The following is a 17,839-nucleotide window of genomic DNA, read 5'->3' on the forward strand; positions in this document are numbered from 1 at the left end:
AACTCTCTGAAACACGGCGTCAACACTTCCCCCGGAGGCAAACACGACCTGGAGATGCGCAGTTGCGTAAAAAAGCTGATTCAGGGCGCACTGACTGCACTTTTACTTTCCCACATGCTATGCAAAGTAAATAGGATTAAAGGGGTTTAGCGTGACGGCTTGAGCCATTAAAGCAGCAGGCTGGAGGCTGTTTCAGCTCAGGAGAATGCAATTGTGGCGATTTAATTTAAGGGTGAAAATTGGTTGGTGATGCGTTAATGAGTCCAAATGTAACATTTAGCTTTGTGTTTGAATTGGAGAGATAATTCCTCTTAGTTTTGTTTTTGATTGTAGGGTTTGTTTTCGACATTTCTAAAAAAATGTGACCTCGTGTCATATGATATGACAGTCTAAATGAAACAACACTGGCGTCATTGTTTGACCACATCTGCCAGAAGAATTAAAGCAGAAGGATCATGTGATGATCGTAAACACTGCTGATTGGTACCAATAAACGATGACAAAGTGAAATGCAATCTAACCAAGCGATCGTGAGATATGCTGCTTTGATTATTTACCTTAAACAATAATGTGCATGAATTTATGTTTTTACCATAAGCAGCACGCTTAACACGACTGTAGAGGTGATATCAGGTGTGTGGATCACTATGGCAGGAAATATTCTGACACCACATACCTGTAAACTAATCACGTCTTGCTTGGTGATTTCTCCCAGGGGCCCACTTCTGTCTGGATCAAGCCTGTGAACTGTAAGACAACCCACTCCTAAATGGACAATTATAAGCTTGCTAAACAAATCTAAAATCCAGTTCATCATTACCTGAAAACGCCTCTTAAAAAGGTCCCTTGCAGGTTCCCACTCCCCCCTGTTAAAGTTGTAATCCTCAATAGTTCCTGATACTGACAGCCAGTGTCCGTGACAGCAGCCTGCAGCACGTTTGTAAGAAGAGTGCGCCATCTATCGGTCAAAATAAACACTGTCAGAACGCCTTCTGTCCCTGCATTAGATACAATATTCAGCAGTTAAGGAAACAACTCTTCATTCAACGTTGTTTTATTATTATTTCTTAGTTATGTCCGATTCTGCTGAGGCTTCACTTCACAGCCAATTCTCCTACAAAGAAAAAGCAGAAAGGAGAGAACATGAGATTCATTTAAAGGGTCATCACAGCAAAAATGTTTATTGATTCACAACATCTCACAAGGATCTTTGAAAAGGATAAACACCTTTAATGACAACTAGTTCATGCTCTTCTTCTATCGTCAAAACTGCCGACAACACGCCACAGCACCATCTACACAGCCATCTATTCAAGTATAATCTAACTACCAAACACAGCGACGCTCAAAACACTTCAGTGGCTTAAGACCTCAGTAAGACCAAGCTTTTCAGTCACAGCTAGGTTTCCTGTTTCTATGGTTTTCACAACATGTAACATTTTTTATCCTACACTATTTTAATAACAGCACCCCATTCACATAAGAAACACTTAGATCATCCACAGAACTTGGACAGTAAATTGTAACAAAGACAAGTGTAAGATACAAATTTGACGTGGCACATTTTGGTATCGTTAAAGCCCTAACGTCTTTATCAGTGTCGTCATCATTGATTTCTTTTATTGATGAAGTAATTAAAGCTTCTGAATTCACATCTTAACGTTTCCTAACAGTAGAACACATATCTACTCAGATTCTTTCAAACACACCACAACAGGAACAGTACAACCAAGAACACCAATGCCTACAGTCTACGTGACCCTTCTCAGACTAACACCCGCTCCCTCAGAGGACGCTCTCCCTCTCGTCTCCCAGGCTGATGGTGCGCAGGTTCTGGTTGTGGATGGTGGCGGTGGCGGTGGTGGTGTTGGGGGTGCCGCCGCTGCCGCTTCCAGGGGTGATGATGATGACAGCTGGTGACACGTCGGCGCTGGAGGAGGAAGAGGGGGAGGTAGTGGTGGACTGTGTACCTGTGATGTTAGCCAGCTGCTGATGGCTGTTGTTGGTATTGGTGTTGGTGGTGTTAGTGTCGTCGGGGCTGTTTGTGTTGTTGTTGTTGAGGGTGGTGTTGCTGTCGGTGCGGTTGAGGTTGCTGACCGGCCATCCTTCGTCCGGGCTGCTGGCCATTAGGCTGGCCTCAGATGGAGCCTCGGAGCAGATGGACATGCGGGCCACCGTTGAGTCCTGTAAGCCGCTCAGGCTGCTTGGGAGGAGGCCTCTCTTCTTCACCAGACCCTCCAGCTCCAGCTCAATCGAGCTGGCCTTCTGCGCTCCTCCATCTCTGTCTCCTTCCGCCTCCTCCAGGGAGCTGTCGCTGGAGCGCATCCCTGAGTCGGATGAGTCCTTCTTGTCCAGGACGATTTCAGAGAGGAAGCCAGGCTTGGCGAGCAGCCCCGTGGGCGGGGAGCCTCTGTGGGCGGACAGGGCACCGGGCTCTCTGTGGAGGAGAGGTGTGGTGTTGTCAGATTCTTCTGGACCAGAGTCTTCATCGCTGGGCAGCTTGTGGTACAAGGCCCCCGCTCCCTTCTTCCTGGAGCCTGGAGTCCTGGAGGAAGCAATGTGGTCCAGCTTCTCATCCTCCTCACTTATGGGGTCGAGGGTCTGGGCGTCGGTCCCTGAGGGGAAATCCGGGGTATCACTCGGCTTGGTGCCTCTCTTGGTGAAGGACTTGCGGCTGTCTTGGTCGGCTCCTTCCTTGGCCTGAGGAAAAGGAAAGAGGATCCAATGAGGAGAACATGAAAATATACAGTCTCCTGAAGAGGGGATTGCTGTCCCTCCCTCATGAGCCAAGAGAAACAAAGAGTTTAAGCCAATATTTAAGAAACACAAGAAGATGTGATCTCTTCTTTCCCAGCCCAGAATGAGACTTTGCCACAGCACAGGCCAGAGGAATATAACATTTAAAACAACAAGCTTTAGAAAGACAAAACACAAAGGATCAGGAACAAGGTGCTGACAGAAGAACCTACTATCTATCCTTCAATGACTTTACTGATCTATGCATGCTGTCAGTGACGCCATGACAAACACAAACAGTGTACTTGCGACTGTCCACCCACCCCTTTGTCCTCCGAGCTGGCAGCCTGCAGGAACTGTCCGGGGTGAGGCTGCACGGGCCGCTCCCCACCACCGCCGGACATCTCCACCTGGGCCATCTGAGCAATGTACTCCCTGTAGGCATCCCGATACTCGGACTGCTGCTTGTCTGTCAGCTTACAGATGTCATTGGAGGATTCCTGAGAGTTGAGGCTGGACATGCTGGAGGTGCGGAGATTCACCACCTGACGGAGGGAGGGGAGGTGGATTGGTGTAAATGTGACTCTGGTTAGACATATATTTACGCCAAGAACTTTTGGGATGATGGCCTAAAGTGACGCCTGAACACCTGAGCATGAGTTGAATGTTGTTGAACTTTTGAAGTTACAGTGGTTGGGTAACTTGAATTTGAAAAGGAAACTTAGATGAGATCATGAGATCAAGCCAGCTGTCTGCGTGTGAGTGCTTGAAATTTTGCAAACTCAAAACAGTGAAGGTGGAAATAACGAACAGGAGGCCCCCAGACACCTTTTTTGTGCGCTGCAGTGTGTATTTTTAATTCTGAAGTGTTAAGAACGCCATAAGCTTCCTCTGTCTTTCTCTTTTCTATGCAAACCACATGAACGGGAAACCACTGAGGTCACCAAGGCCGCCTTAAATGGCACATGCGCTGATCTGTATCTGCTGTTAAGGTATATAGTATGTACGAAAAGCTTCAAACAGGAACACTGACCGGCCAATGAGAGTTGTTGCTTTGTCTCGGAGGTTCCTCCAGCCCGGCTCCACTGAGCTCCTCGAAGCTGAGGTTGAGGCTGAAAGCCGTGGATTCGTGTTGGGGCCCCCCTGAGCGTCTGCTGGTCTCCCCGTGGTGCACACTGCTGCCCTGCTCGCTGACAGCCCGAGACTCATCCTGCAGCAGAGCCTGGCTTTCAGTGTGACGCTGCTCCATCAGCTGGGGGGAAAAAACCATCATCATCATTTATCATTTTGTTTGAGAACAGAGTAATTGGTAAACAAACGTTTTAAAGCATGTGACACACAAACAAGAAACAACTAAACATGTGCTTATGAGAACGAGCTGTTCACTAAGTAGAGTCGTTCAGCTGTCCACTTCTTCCCGACAATACCCTCCCTTCATCCAGATATCAGGCAGCCATCTTGAACCAGATGTCCGTGCTGGCTGCGTCCTGGCAACACAACACTGGTTAGTGCATGGAGCTGTAAGGCCAGCTGCTGCTAAGCGAGCGCTACATTGGATCTCCTGTAAAACACGACCAATCCCGGCCTCTGGTTTGGAATTAGGAGCACAGGCTGACGTCTGATGAAGTGGAGCCGGCTACATGTGTTAGTTATTGCAGCCGACTGGACTCCTGGCTGACTGACTGGCGGCAATTCTCATAATACGGATTATAAAATCTCCTTCCTAATATCTCAGCGGAGCACAAGATGTTGTATTATGAGATGCTGTCTGGCTTCATTTTGGACTAAACAAGACATGACAGATACCAACAGGAGGGTTCTGAGGGGACTGAGCGTGTGCAGAGTATCATGGAGGGAAGAGGAATGTATGAAATAAATATCAGGCCTTTACATTCGTGTTTTTAAGGACTCTATCTTCATTTTGGTGGTCTTTTTTTTCAATACTTACCTCAAGTGTTGCCTCAATTCCATGTACACAATCATAATATGACATGTTCAATGTCCATAACAAGAAGCCAGACTGTGAGGGAAGAAAAGACGCCCCAAAGGAAGAAACCAGCCTCACCATTCCCCTGAAGAGCTGCCAGTCGCCAAAGTTCATCTCCATCTCTTTCTTCAGCTCGTCAATATTGCACTGAGACAACACTCGACCGTTGATATTCGCCTGCAAAGGACAGGGAGAGGAATGATGGATTTGTTCATTGGTTGTTTACATGAAGAAAATTGCACCAGGACAAATAACAAACTAAGACGGTAAATATCTCACAGAGAGATATGCTTGTGGATTGGCTAGAATTCGTGACTGGATGCGTATTCACTTTTCCAGAGTGCATTTTTTAATACATTGAGATTAGGGCTGATCATGTTAATCGTAATGTGATTAAGGTTCAAAATTAACATGTTTTTGTTTTTTGTGTTATTTTGTCCCTTTTGGCACACCGTAGTTCAGCTGCTGCAGCGTCTCCCTGCTTCCAGTTGTTGCCGGGATTGAAAATACTGACACTTAAAAAATGGCGACCAGACGGCAAGCATCACAGCACGACTTTTAGTGCAGTCAATAGAAAGGATTTAACCTTTCCCAAAAGCTGGATAGAAAAATTATATTTTTTTAAAGTGTGCACAATTAATAAAAAATCAATGATGTTTTTTTGATTGGGTTTAAAAAATGTAATATTGTGATTTTAAAGTGTAGTAGTGATATTTTCTTACACCACGATTCAGTGAGTATCAGAGCAAGTGATTTGAAGTGAACTACTAGTGGAAACAATAAGACAGTTATTAGAATGTTTTTGAAAGACATACCTTTTTGATGGTGGAGTTGTACTGAGGTACCATGGAGGGGTCGATTCCATCCGTCTGTTTAAGTCGCTCGCACACTGCGTCCGTGTTCAAAGAGCTGAGCAGGACTGCAGGAGACACCTAAAACACACACCCAGAACTAAAATAAATACTAAAGCAGATTATTTTCCCTTGGTGAAAGTTCAGGTTATAAGAACAAACATCTGCACACTCTGTTAGCCCAACTCATCACTCCAAACTCATGAAAGCAAAACGAGCAACAATACCTTGCAAAGAGACGTGCAGGCCTGTTACTTTAAGGCACACAGAGGTGTAAAGAGAACGCCATCCGGCACCGTAACTCTCTCAATCAGTCACACAGTGTAAGTGTCAAAGTAAACAAAGCTGCCAACATATCCAAATACACTGTTACCTGCTCTTATTCTCTCTCTCTCTGTGTATATAAGCATGTTGAGTGTGTGCACAACACTTAAGAGATGGAGTCTGGAAGTCTGAGTTGCACCGAGGCGGCTTGATGTGACTCAAACCAGCGGCCTGTTAATGCTGCGTGAGGCCTCACACACGGCCAACATGCCACCCGCTGGCACAGAAACAAAACAAACCTCATCCAACCTCCTCAACCCGCTTACCCTCCCTCTTACTCTGCTTCCCTTCCTTCCTTCCTTCCTTCCTTCCCTTCCTTCCTTCCTTCCTTCCTTCCTTCACATTCCTTCCCTCCAAAGCCTCCTGCGCTGACCTCCTACTCTTTTTTTCCATCACTCTGCTTCTCTCTTGCCCCATCTCTCCCTCCCTTTCTCTCTCGTCATCCCTGCTCTCTCTCTCTGCTATTAGCACCATTAAGACGTGGCTTCAGTCTAAGCCCCCCGGCTTTGTTTCTGGTTTCGAGGGAGAGGAGAGCGGAGCTTAGTCGGACTGTGAGTGGTTGTTAGACAGAAGAAAATAAGCAGCTCACATAATACAGTACACAACGCTAGGTGCCAACTTTCTGTAGTGGCGGGCGAGAGGATGAAGACTGGCACTCAGGGACTTTTGCTTCTCTTCATGATGGAATTCCTCTACGATGAAACTATGTTAGTGAATCTACTGAACCACTACAAGACGGGAAGCTGTGTTGTGCATCTATGTGACTCTATGATGTCTCTTTCTACGGCATGCTTGGTAGTATTGAACTGGTGTGTTAGGAATGAGGTAGAGACACATGGCGGAGGGAGTTGGAGGATCAGAAACCAAACGGGTACCTGCTTGAATTTGTAAGGCAGCGACTTTAAATGCTTGAAAAGGAGACACAAAGAAGCAGATGGATAAAAAAGTCAGATAGAGAGAGATTTTTCATACCTGTGGGAAAAAAAGAGAGGAGGCACAAAAGACAGACAAGAAGCACACATGTTGAGGAAGACATTTATCTGTCTCACAGCAGGAGAGGAGACGTCCAGCTGTAACACAAGAGGCTGCAGGAGAGAGAGAATTATTACACGAGGAGACTTTTTGTTTTGCTGGAGTCAGCAGGCTTTTATAGTCATCATGGCTGCAGAACAGAAAGGACTGCAGACGAGACGCAGACAGAGAGAAAGACCCAGAAAGAGAACGAGACATCTCTCACTCCGCGCAGAGGGGGAAAAAAAAAGCAGAAGTTTCAATTGAGGGAAGGCCTTGAATACATACGACTGCTCGATTCAGACTGCGAGGGTGTATTCTAAGAACATGAGCGAGGGCATGAATGTCTGGGAGTGTGTGAGCATGTGTGTGTGTGTGTGTTTGTGTGAGCCTTCTCAGTGTGTGCGCTTGATAAGAGTGTAATTACAGCTGGGCTGAGCTCAGGGCTGGGCAGGAGGATGGGGAAGAGGAAACAGAGCTCAGTGCGGGAGGAAGCGTCTTGGTAAGGAGATAAGCTGTACCAGCGCTGGGCTCATTGTCAGTGTGTGTGTATACGTGTGAGTGTGTGCGTCTGAGTGTGTGTGTGTGTGTGAGTGTTGCCAGCCCCAACAGTTGCTCTGATGATAATCCCGGCAGCCTGAGGAATCCATACTCGCACTTATATCAGCTAAGCAATTACACTGGGCTGTGCCCGCTTACATATTCAAAGAGTCACACAAATGAGCTGTCGCACACACACACACACACACACACACACACGTTCATGAGATCTGAAGAAATACAGACACACGTGAACACCCCACAAAGAGATCAAGTGTGAACCAAAAAAGGGATAAGATGGGCTAATGTACATCAGGAAGCCAGAAAGGGATGGAACTGAAGGAATGTATGCTTAGGAGGAAAGGAATAAAAGTGTAAAGGGAACCAATCAGAGGACAGAAATTAGGGTTTTAGAGGAAGAGGAAGATTGAGGCAAGAATTTAAAGACACAAAAATACAGAGTGAGAAGGGGAGGAACATTTCGTAGTAATCTATATTTAAATCTTTCATCCAGCTCCTTGAAACGCGTGCTGGCAGTGTCTGATAAGTGGCTTTGTGCAGCAGAAATCTCCTGAGGAGCGTTATCTTCAAATTGTTCTAATAGTGGCAGCTTTCTCTTAAAATGTGTGAATAACTGGGTTGGAGAGTTTCGAGCTCTTGTCAGAGCCGCTCCATGTACAGTTTAAGTGGGTTAGAAGCACTTTCATGTCCGTTTGGAACTTCACCAGGGTGTTACATTTACATATGCTGAAGTTTGTGACAAAATACTCCTCTTTGATTGGTTAGCAGTGCGTTAGCAAGTGATGTTCACACCGGATGCAGCTCATGTTGCTTATTGTGAGAAACTGTCAGAGACTGTGTATAAATGTGTCCGCTTGTGTTAACCACGGCCGCTAAATAAGCAGTGAGCCAAACATACATGCGTGCATTTTATACATGCAACACATGAGGTTGAAGCATCGGGACAACAGGCTGATAACGGCGGACTAAAGCTGTTTGCAGCTGTAGCTACATGTTACCATGTTGGGTTCAGAGGGAGAGGAGGGGAGGCCTTCTCTGGTGTCCTCTGCAATGACATCCTGACACGGGCAAGAAGGGAGACATGGGTTGTACGGAGAAGAGAGGCTAATGAAGTTCACTACGAGGTGGGGATAACTCGACACAGTCAAGATTAGACGGTGATAAAAGAGAGGTGTTCAAAGATGTGAGAGCAAAGGGGAGGTGATCAAGAGAGGAAGAAAACTCTGTGGTTTGTTCATGCTGTTGGTGAATTCAGTGGTTTAATTACTTCTATATTATTAAACAAAAGGTGGAAGGAATAAGATCTCACATGACCGGTGCTGCTAAACAAGAGAAATTCAGACAAATTGACATTTTTAACTCAAGGAACCATAAAACACACGTTCTACCTTCAAATCAATGTTGCATAACATCATAAAACCACAACTAGTTCATCTTCAGCTGTTATTGTCCACTTCATCTCTACTTACAAGTCCAGTGCTGCTGTCCTTAGGCTGACCAGGTGGTTTAATGGTGGGACGCAAGGATGGGGGGGCATGGTGGGTGTAATGCCGAGGCAGGTGATACACATGATGGGGGAAATAGGGCTATGAGAGCAGAGGAGAGGATGTAGGGGGAAGAGGGGGAGAGGAGGGGAGAGCAGGTCAAAATAAAATGAAAATCATATGAGGGTGGTCAAGCACAGGAAAATAAAAAACAAGAATAAAGCAGGGATAGATATGTGGTGTGTGTTAACTTGTTGGTTTAGGTTTACTCTTTCATTCTTTCTCAATTAAGTAAGTCCAAGGATTATTATTGCTTTAAGTTATATTTTGGGGCGGTTTTTTTTGCCTTTATTGATAGGACAGCTGTAGATAGACAGGAAGTGTGGGGAGTAGAGTGGGGGAAGACATGCAGCAGATGGTCCCGTCTGGGAATCGAACCGGCGACCTCTGCGACGAGGACTCTAGCCTCTGTTTGTGGGGCGCTTAGACCGTTAGGCCGCCAGCGTCCCGTTAGTGCAATTTTACATCGTCACACTCAAATTTAGAAATCACTTTTCACAGCAGTGATCTACCTTTACACCAGGGATGTTCCAACACCAGTAATTTCCTGGTTGTCCAAATTCTGATTAGCTGAGGTTAAAACAGTCAGATAAGTGTCTCAATTGAGCACAACTTATTTAATATGGCTAAACAAGGGAAAATAAAGCCTTTAGTCGTCATCATAGGGCATTATAGCATCATGGCATGAGCAAGAATGAGGTTGTTTAATACTTTAGTTGAATTAATACATAAATCCCTACTTAACACACAGGTATTTAATGACTTATCTGTTACATTGACTGTTTTTTACAGCAGCAGTTTTTAGAATATCATATTAATTCTGAAATGAAGGTGAGATATGATCGGTGTCTCTCTTCTGTCACGGGGAAATTTCATTTTAGATTTAAGATCCAACTTTTTGATTTCACTTTTGGTGTGGACCCATTTCTGATTACCGCGTTGCATTCTTCTCTAACCCAAATATATCTGTTTGTAATGTAACTCTTCAGCCTGTTTTTCTTTCACTTCCAGCAGCACTGCCTCCATTTCACATCTACTGAAATATTTCTTTACTCTGGGCTTTAGTGAACAAGTGCTTTGGAATTAAATGTATCTGTTCTCAGTGTCTCTCTGCATCTTTTTTTTAGCCCTGTGTGACTTCTGTGTGGGCACAAGGCCATGCAGCCTACTGCCCTTATATGGGCATATATAAAGATATATATAAATATAAAGATGTATAAAGATTTTAAAGATATAGTGATGAAGGCCCGCTGTGCTTATTTAAGTCACAAATTGTGGTTGTCGTGATCAGTGAGTGTTTTTCTAGTTTCAAACTTGTTTTATTTTCAGGTTATTAGGACACAGACACCTGAGGGACTTCATGGAGCACTGACACTATCAACACAAAACCTTTCTACGTCTCACCCGGTTGTAGAAGGGGTGCTGAGGGCCAGTCATCCCGCTGAAGTAAGCACTGTGGGGCTGAGGAGGCAGGGACCCGGCGAAGGAGCCGGTCGGGGAGCAGTTGGCAGAGTGCTGGTTGTAACCCGACTGTGGACGGGGCACTGCGTCCTGAAGGGGCAGCGTGGGATAGTTCACTCCTCCCATGTGCATCTGCTCTCTGGCCGCTCGTACATCTAAGAGAGGATGGAGCCAAGGGGGAGTAAGAATGAGAGAGAAGGAAGTGCTTTATCTGCAATGGTGACGATCATATCTTGGCTTTAACTATAAAGACCCTTCAGATCCACCCACGCATCAATAATTTAGCTTTATTTCATCGTCTACTGAGAGTTAAGGCAGCGGTGAATCTTCAGAGAGAAATAGATATCAAACAATTGATGCACACAAGAGCAAAATTCCTTGATTCTTGAGCACAGCAGGGAATGAAACAACAATGTCGTTCCTGAACATGTTTCTTCATCCAAAATAGTAAACAATCAAATAACTAAATGCTGGAAAGAAAAAAGGGCGCAGATGTTACGATTACAACGATCTTCAACTGTGAATCCCATTTTCACTTTGATTTCTATTACTCAGTTTACTCACAAACCAGCAGGCGTGCTGATATTCTGTCTTTTCCAAATGTTAAACTGGCCACGTGATAACTCTGGCACATGGAGCCCCTCGCTGTCCAGCACGAATAAATTCACCCGCGTAAACAAAAAGAAGCAGATCATGTCAAAGCTTTGATTTGTTTAAGGACTGTGCCACAATTGTTTTCGCATAAATCAGTATGACTTCTAATCGAGACGGAGCGGAGGAGGGAAGCTTTGGTAGAACTTGCCGAATCAAAGTGAAATAAGCCGGGAGACAGAACAGAGTGGCTCTGTGTGGCTGGCAAGAAAGTAAGCACCAGAAACAGAAGCAGGCACCAGAATGTCTCCTGGTTATACAAGTGGCTGCTGAATGACACGCTGAGTGAGACCAAATCCAGCCTGCGAACACAATGGGGGCCTTATGATGTGAGTCAGGCTCATGGGCGGGTATCACTGACAGCGCTGCCCACTGGCTGGCCGCAGGACGCCGGGCACCGAGCATCGAGCGGCCGCTGAGGGAGAGAGAGAGGAGGGAGCCGGACAACGGGGTGGGAGCTTTGGTCACCTTGGGACATGTGTGAAAGTGAAAGCACCCACGCACTTCTGAAAACAAACACATGTTTTAGTAGATACATGCACACACTCTCAGCACAGGAGCTCTGTACTTTCACTTAGCGACTGGACGTCTGGTCACAGAGCTCGGTCAGCTGCGCCCTTCATGACTCAACCTTGGCTCAATGGAACAGACTTTGTGTGTGTGAGTTTGTGTGTTTTCTGTGGTCTCATAACACTATGAAGTAACAGCTTCACACCAGGCGTCATTGACACTCCTGTATAGGCTGAATGGACCGCTGACGCACGGTAGCAAAAGTACAGCGCAGCTCTGGATTTCAGTTTAATGCCGGTTGCACTATGACGTCACCGTCATCGCTGCAAACTGTGAAAATTCAGTGTAGCGCTGGAGGCAGATTGGTGACACAAGTGAAAATACTGTCCCGATCCCTCAGCGCCGCGGTGGAAACCTGCTCGACATTTGATTGTTTGGAAATGAGAAGCGAGCCGTGGGTTTCTGAGAGCCCCTGCGGCGGGTGATTTTAGAGCAGACCCGGCTGCAATGTTATGAGTAATGTCACTGCCAAATGAGCTGGCAATGAATGCAACACATCACATAGAGGAAAGTTCTTTGTTTCTCTGTGCTATTGTATACCAGACCCTTTTATATTCCTTACACAAAACTGTACAATTAACCTCTCAGTCCCTCGCACACGGACAAACACACAGATTTGCACACAATCCATGTCGTCATCTCAAATAAAGAAATGGGAACAATAGCATTTTGTGATTGGAGCAAACTGGAAAATACTACAACTGAGCGTATTTAATAATAACTTTGATTTGACTTCTTCTTTTTTCTGTTTTTCCTTTTCCCTATTCATAAGATATGAAGACTTTATTTGCAAAAACAGATAACTTACTTTTACATTTATTAAAAATGTTTCAAAAAACATATTTTTTCTATTACTAGCTTTAAGTATTATCAATCAACTGAAGTTGGGTGGCTTTGACTAAGTCAAAATGACATTACTAATTAGAGGTATCTGAAAAATGTAACTTTATTAAAAATCTATATTAAAAATAAATGTTTTTTTTTAAATGTATAAATATGCATCTGTTTTTGCAAATCCACTCTTCATATTTAGAACAAAAAATTAATTGGAATTTAGCCTGTAAATTTGATTTTGACAGAACACAGAGTTCTATCCATGATAGCAGACAATTCTTCAAAAGATTGGTTACTGATGCAAAGAAGCTTACAATAATTTAACATGGACACTCAAAATAACTACATTACATTGCACAAAAACATCTTCCTGCAATTTATGATTGTTAAAACTATAATTCTCTAAAAATATTTTTGTGGGCATTTTTGCAATTTTTGATAGAACAGCTGAAGAGAAACAGGAAACAAGGGGAGTAAAGAGCGATGGAAGACATGGAGTAAATGGTCAAGGCAGGGAGTCGAACCAGCGACCGCTGCGATGAGGACTATAGCCTCTGTATATTAAAAAAACTTTCTTTGTTTTCTGCAGTTACCCATCCGTGAATGTGATCTGGGAGTCTACCTCAGACAGTTTTAAGTCAAAAGCATCTCTTTTCCTTCATTCTGATCTCTTTTTTATGCACCAATTTTCGCGTCTCTGCGTTATTTTAATAGTAACATTCCAGTGTTGTGTCCTCCTCTGTGTCCTTTTTAAAATTCAGTGTTCATTGGTAACCTTTTCACACTCACACACAACGCTGAATGCATTCATTCATACACACTACCAGTCAAAAGTTTGGACACACCTTCTCATTCAAAGATTTTTATTGATTTAAATTATTTAAATTATTTGAAACACTATAGATCAATAAAAAAAGAACATATATGGAATTATTTAATTCACAAAAAAGTGTTGAACAAACCAGAATATGTTTTATATTTTAGATTCTGTAAAGTAGCCTAATTTTTCGTTCATGACAGCTTTGCACACTCTTGGTATTCTCTCAGTCTGCTTCATGAAGTGGTCTCCTGGGATGGTTTCTAATTAACATGAGCCTTGTCAAGAGTTCATTTGTAGAATGTCTTGCCTTCTTAATGTGTTTGAGACCATCACTTGTGTTGTTCAGAGGTAGGGTGAGCACACAATGGATAGCCCTATTTGACTACTGTTGTAATCCATGTTATGGTAAAACCAGATTATTTAATAGTTTTGATGTCTTCAGTATTAATCTGAAATGTCGAAAATAATTAAAATAAATATAAACCATTGAATGAGAAGGTGTTTCCAATCTTTTGACCAGTAGTGTATATTATAAACATGTGGACTTAACTTATTAGTTCTTATGTTTCTGCACTATTGTAGCCCTGCAGCTAGTTGTTCAGACGTAGCAAAACTTACAAAGTGCAAAATAATGTCAACAGCAACATGTTGCAACAAGTTTTATATTTAAAATGAAATGTTATCCTGCAAACAATGCATTTAATGAGATGCAACAGCGGACACCTCTCTCTTACTCTGATCGTCTACTAACCTCAAACGTACTTGAAGGACATAGAGTGACTGCACAGCGGTTTATTGATCATAGATGGCAATCATAAACAGGCAGGAAAAAAAGGAGAGAATGTGTAGCCTCCTCACTAACAGCTTCAGTGTGCCAAAAAATACAATTGAGGGAAAATCTTTTGAAGGATGTTAAAGACTTTTAGCATGGGGCACCGTCTGCCTTGAGGTCTAACCGTGAACCCCATGTACAGAGGTTATAGTCCTCGTTGCAGCTGTCGCAGGTTCGACTCCCGGCCTCTACCATTCGCTGCAGGTCTTCCCCTGCTCTCTACTCCCCACATTTCCCTTTTCCTGTCTCTCTCCAGCTTTCCATTCCGATAAAGGAAAAATGCCCAAAAACATAACTTTGTATACTTTTTTTAGCATGTATCTCAGATATTTCTTCAAAGATCCAAACAAAGAGTGTGTTTGTACCGGCAATGATCTCCCTGAGTTTCGGGTCCAGGTTGACGGTGCAGGGCAGGAACATCTCCACGTCTCTGGCAGTGAGGACGGGCGTCCTGGAGGAGAGGAAGACCTCAAAGCTGCGGACGTCTCCATCGATCTCCAGCAGGGGTTCAATGTCTTTTGTGGTGGGGATGTTTTTGGAGATTCTTGAGAGGAAAAAGAAAATAAAGTTACTGTAGATATATTGCATCCATCCAGCTGGATCAACTGAATATAAAGATTATTCACAAATGTAATATTTGAACTCTTCAGTTACTGAAACGTTAGATCTTCGTATTCTTCATGAATTTGTTATGTTACAAGAAAGTGGATTATTATGTGACAGAATTATTCAGGTCTTCACTGTAGAGACTTACAGAAAATAATAATGCAGTCTAATCAGCATTTAACACAAATATGTAAACAAGTCACACACAAATGACACGTCTGCAATTTCCAGAGAAGTCAAGTCAAAGCATCACATCCTAATAAAAAAAGAAAAGAGGAAATAGCAAGCAGCGCTGTTTAGATGGAAGAGATATAAAACGGTCATCATCATCATGAGAGCGGAGAGATAACTGGATTTAGAGAAGGCGAGATAGTGAAAGGGGGGATGTTTGAGGACAGATAGAGAGAGGGATGTTATCTTTTCTCAGCAGAGGAGGAAACCTGAGAAGATGACAATCAGGGTAATTTAGCAAGCAACAGACGGAAGCGCGTCATGATGCGCTGCCACAGTTAACATGATGTTTGTTGTCGCAGAAACTAAGTAAACACTGTGTTGAAAGATTGTTCCATCACTGAGAGATTAAGTTTTCATGTCAAGTTATAGACGCCAGAACCAGGAGTTTTGAGACGACAAAATCATGTCTGAAGTGATGATTTCTGAGAATCAATAAGGAAGTGAGATAGGAAATCAAGCTTCAGCTGCACAAGGTTTAAAAATAAAGATGTCGGTTCAATCATGGGAGTGGAAGATGTGGTAGAGGCTACAAGGAAAGCAAACACCACCACACAGAGCAATCAGCACGTCTCGTTAATCCCACCGTTCAGACGTGAAAATATGAAACTCAGAGTGACTTTTGACACCGGCCATTCATCACCAGAGTGTGCCGCTCTTATCAGATGAATGAGGAGACTCCAGCAGGGAGCAGACATTTTTTTGCATCTCTGCTTCCATTTTTCACCCACACTCCCTTCTTCATCTTTTTCTCTCTTAACCTTCCCTCCTCCATCACCCAGTCCATGTCCTGGTATGTTGAGAACATGTGCTGGCTGGTGGTGAGCTGGGTTTTCCCCTGAGCCTGACCTGCTTTAGAGAGCGAACACAGGCTGGCCTTTCTGTGACTTGATTGGATGATTAGTGCTATCGCCGCAGCACGCTAGCTAAGTCAGCGTGAGGTCAGCATTTGGCGGGGATTCAACAGAGCGTACTGTTAGCTGATAATCCAAACTATCACCGAGTTAATGTGCAAAATGTTCCAGATCAGCCTGATTTGATGACTTTCCCCATGATGGGTGGGTAAAACACAAGATCTTCGAAGCACTCTGCCTCGGTTACGAGCTACATTCTAGGTTTTTAGCTGATAGTCCTTTCCCTTCTGCTTCCAGTTAACAAACAGGTAGGGGTCCAGTCTTCTGTTCAAGGACATTTTGACAGGACAGATGGCTGGTGATGGACACATCTGCTGTTGCAGGGCTCAAACCTGTGACCTTGTGGTTACAAGTCTGGCAAGAAATACAGAGATGGTGGGTGTCCTAGAGAGGGAAAGTAAAAGAGAGGGACTCAAATGTGTTTTATTTGAAGGTTTCACTGAAAAGTTGCATTTGCCTCTTAACTCTCTTTCAAGTTACCTTTTATTGTACAGACTTTATTGCACATGAACAGAGAAGTATGATTTAAATTTTGGAGACTAAACCTTTTTTCGGATCTTTCTATTCAAACACCTCGTACCCATCCTGTTTTGTTCTCAAGCAAAGATTCTCAGGAGTCCAGCCCAGGTGAGTCACCTCACTGTCTTAACACGCCTGCCAGTGCGGACACACGGACTGACAGAAGAGAGAATAGGCTGTGAGCAGTGAGGACACAGTGGCACAGCTGGGCTCCAGTGGACAAAGCCCTCTCAGTGTTTCCTCCACCAGAACCTTTAACAAGACCCGAAAGGTCAAGGAAGCTCTCGGTGTTGGCACAGATGAACCCAGCTCATGTGACCCCTGCATGCGAGGCTGAGTGGGAGTCTGGAGGCACAGATGTTTACCTGCATGCACACGCACATAATCTGGTGCCGATTCAAACGTCATACAAGAAGAAGAAAAAAGAAAAGTAGAACATCCATCATGCACACCTGGGCAGCGGGGATGGGAAATTGAAAGGCGTAGATGAAGGGTGGAGTATGTGTTTTCATGTGAGAGCACATGTAGAGTATGTGTGGGTGTTTGGTTCCTTTTCCCATGAACTGTATTAACCCGTGTACAGACTGAGAGAAGCCTGTGCTTTTCCCCATTTCCAGCTGGCTTAGTGCTGTTTATTTGTGGGTCTGCAGACACAGACCAACAGGAGCCAGTGACTCACACACACACACTCTCTCACAAACTCACACACACATATACACAGGGCACTTCCTTTTGCTATAACGAGGAACTCCTCCGATGAGTTTCTGTCGAGTCTTTTTAAAGAAATATCTCAGTGTGCACAAAGTTTAGAGCCAAAACTGAGGAAGGACAAAAATGACGCAAGCTATTCAGTCTGTCGTGTTATCAGACACTTTTAGACACTTCAGATTCTTTAATTCCTACATTTATCATCCCCCAAATGTTAATATTATTGTTAATATAACCACAACTGCTCGTAATCAGAGCAGAAAAAATGCAAGAACACGTCCATCTGGTGTTATTATGATAGTAAATTGCCGTCGGAAAACCAAGACAAGAGCTACATACAAGTAAATCCTCATGTTCGTCGCCCAACAACATTGGCACCCAAGAAACTAGCTGCAATAGCGCACATTTCACTGACCCCCGGTGTTTGCTCTGGCCTGCAGTCCTACAACGCGAGGTATCAGTTGCAGCAGCACAAACAGCTGGATCTTCCAAAGACAACCAAAGGCTGGTGTGAAGAGCGGATCAAGGACATTCATCACAGAGTTCCACCCAGACAGATGGAAAGAGAGATAGAACAAAGAGAGAGAGAGCGAGGGAGTCAGAGGTCCATTCCTGACGTTCCCAGCTGACTGCAGGAGCGGCTGGACGGACGAAAAGAAAATCGCACTCCAGCATGGGA

At 44.2% G+C, this 17,839-nt stretch overlaps 1 protein-coding gene across 2 annotated transcripts in view; it reads right to left on the minus strand.

Annotated features, from left to right (window-relative positions):
* The window catches only part of kidins220a (kinase D-interacting substrate 220a), a 95,356-nt gene that overhangs the window by 44,458 nt on the left and 33,059 nt on the right, over positions 1–17,839 (minus strand). Inside the window, exons 24-33 of one of the 2 annotated variants that reach the window (XR_004629714.1) lie at positions 14,548–14,726; positions 10,419–10,630; positions 8,940–9,056; positions 5,539–5,655; positions 4,802–4,900; positions 3,770–3,988; positions 3,060–3,281; positions 1,971–2,700; positions 821–1,114; positions 677–747 (exon numbers count right to left, since the gene is read on the minus strand). Coding sequence is in view for 1 of the 2 variants with exons in the window: in XM_034675616.1 (XP_034531507.1) it covers positions 1,786–2,700; positions 3,060–3,281; positions 3,770–3,988; positions 4,802–4,900; positions 5,539–5,655; positions 8,940–9,056; positions 10,419–10,630; positions 14,548–14,726 (2,080 nt within the window). In the remaining variant the exon portion in view is untranslated. Of the gene's footprint in view, positions 1–676; positions 748–820; positions 1,115–1,153; positions 2,701–3,059; positions 3,282–3,769; positions 3,989–4,801; positions 4,901–5,538; positions 5,656–8,939; positions 9,057–10,418; positions 10,631–14,547; positions 14,727–17,839 lie in introns of those variants that run through there. The other variant, XM_034675616.1, reaches the window with a different exon arrangement.

The sequence above is a fragment of the Notolabrus celidotus genome, chromosome 22, assembly GCF_009762535.1.
Source record: "Notolabrus celidotus isolate fNotCel1 chromosome 22, fNotCel1.pri, whole genome shotgun sequence".
NCBI lineage: Eukaryota > Metazoa > Chordata > Actinopteri > Labriformes > Labridae > Notolabrus > Notolabrus celidotus.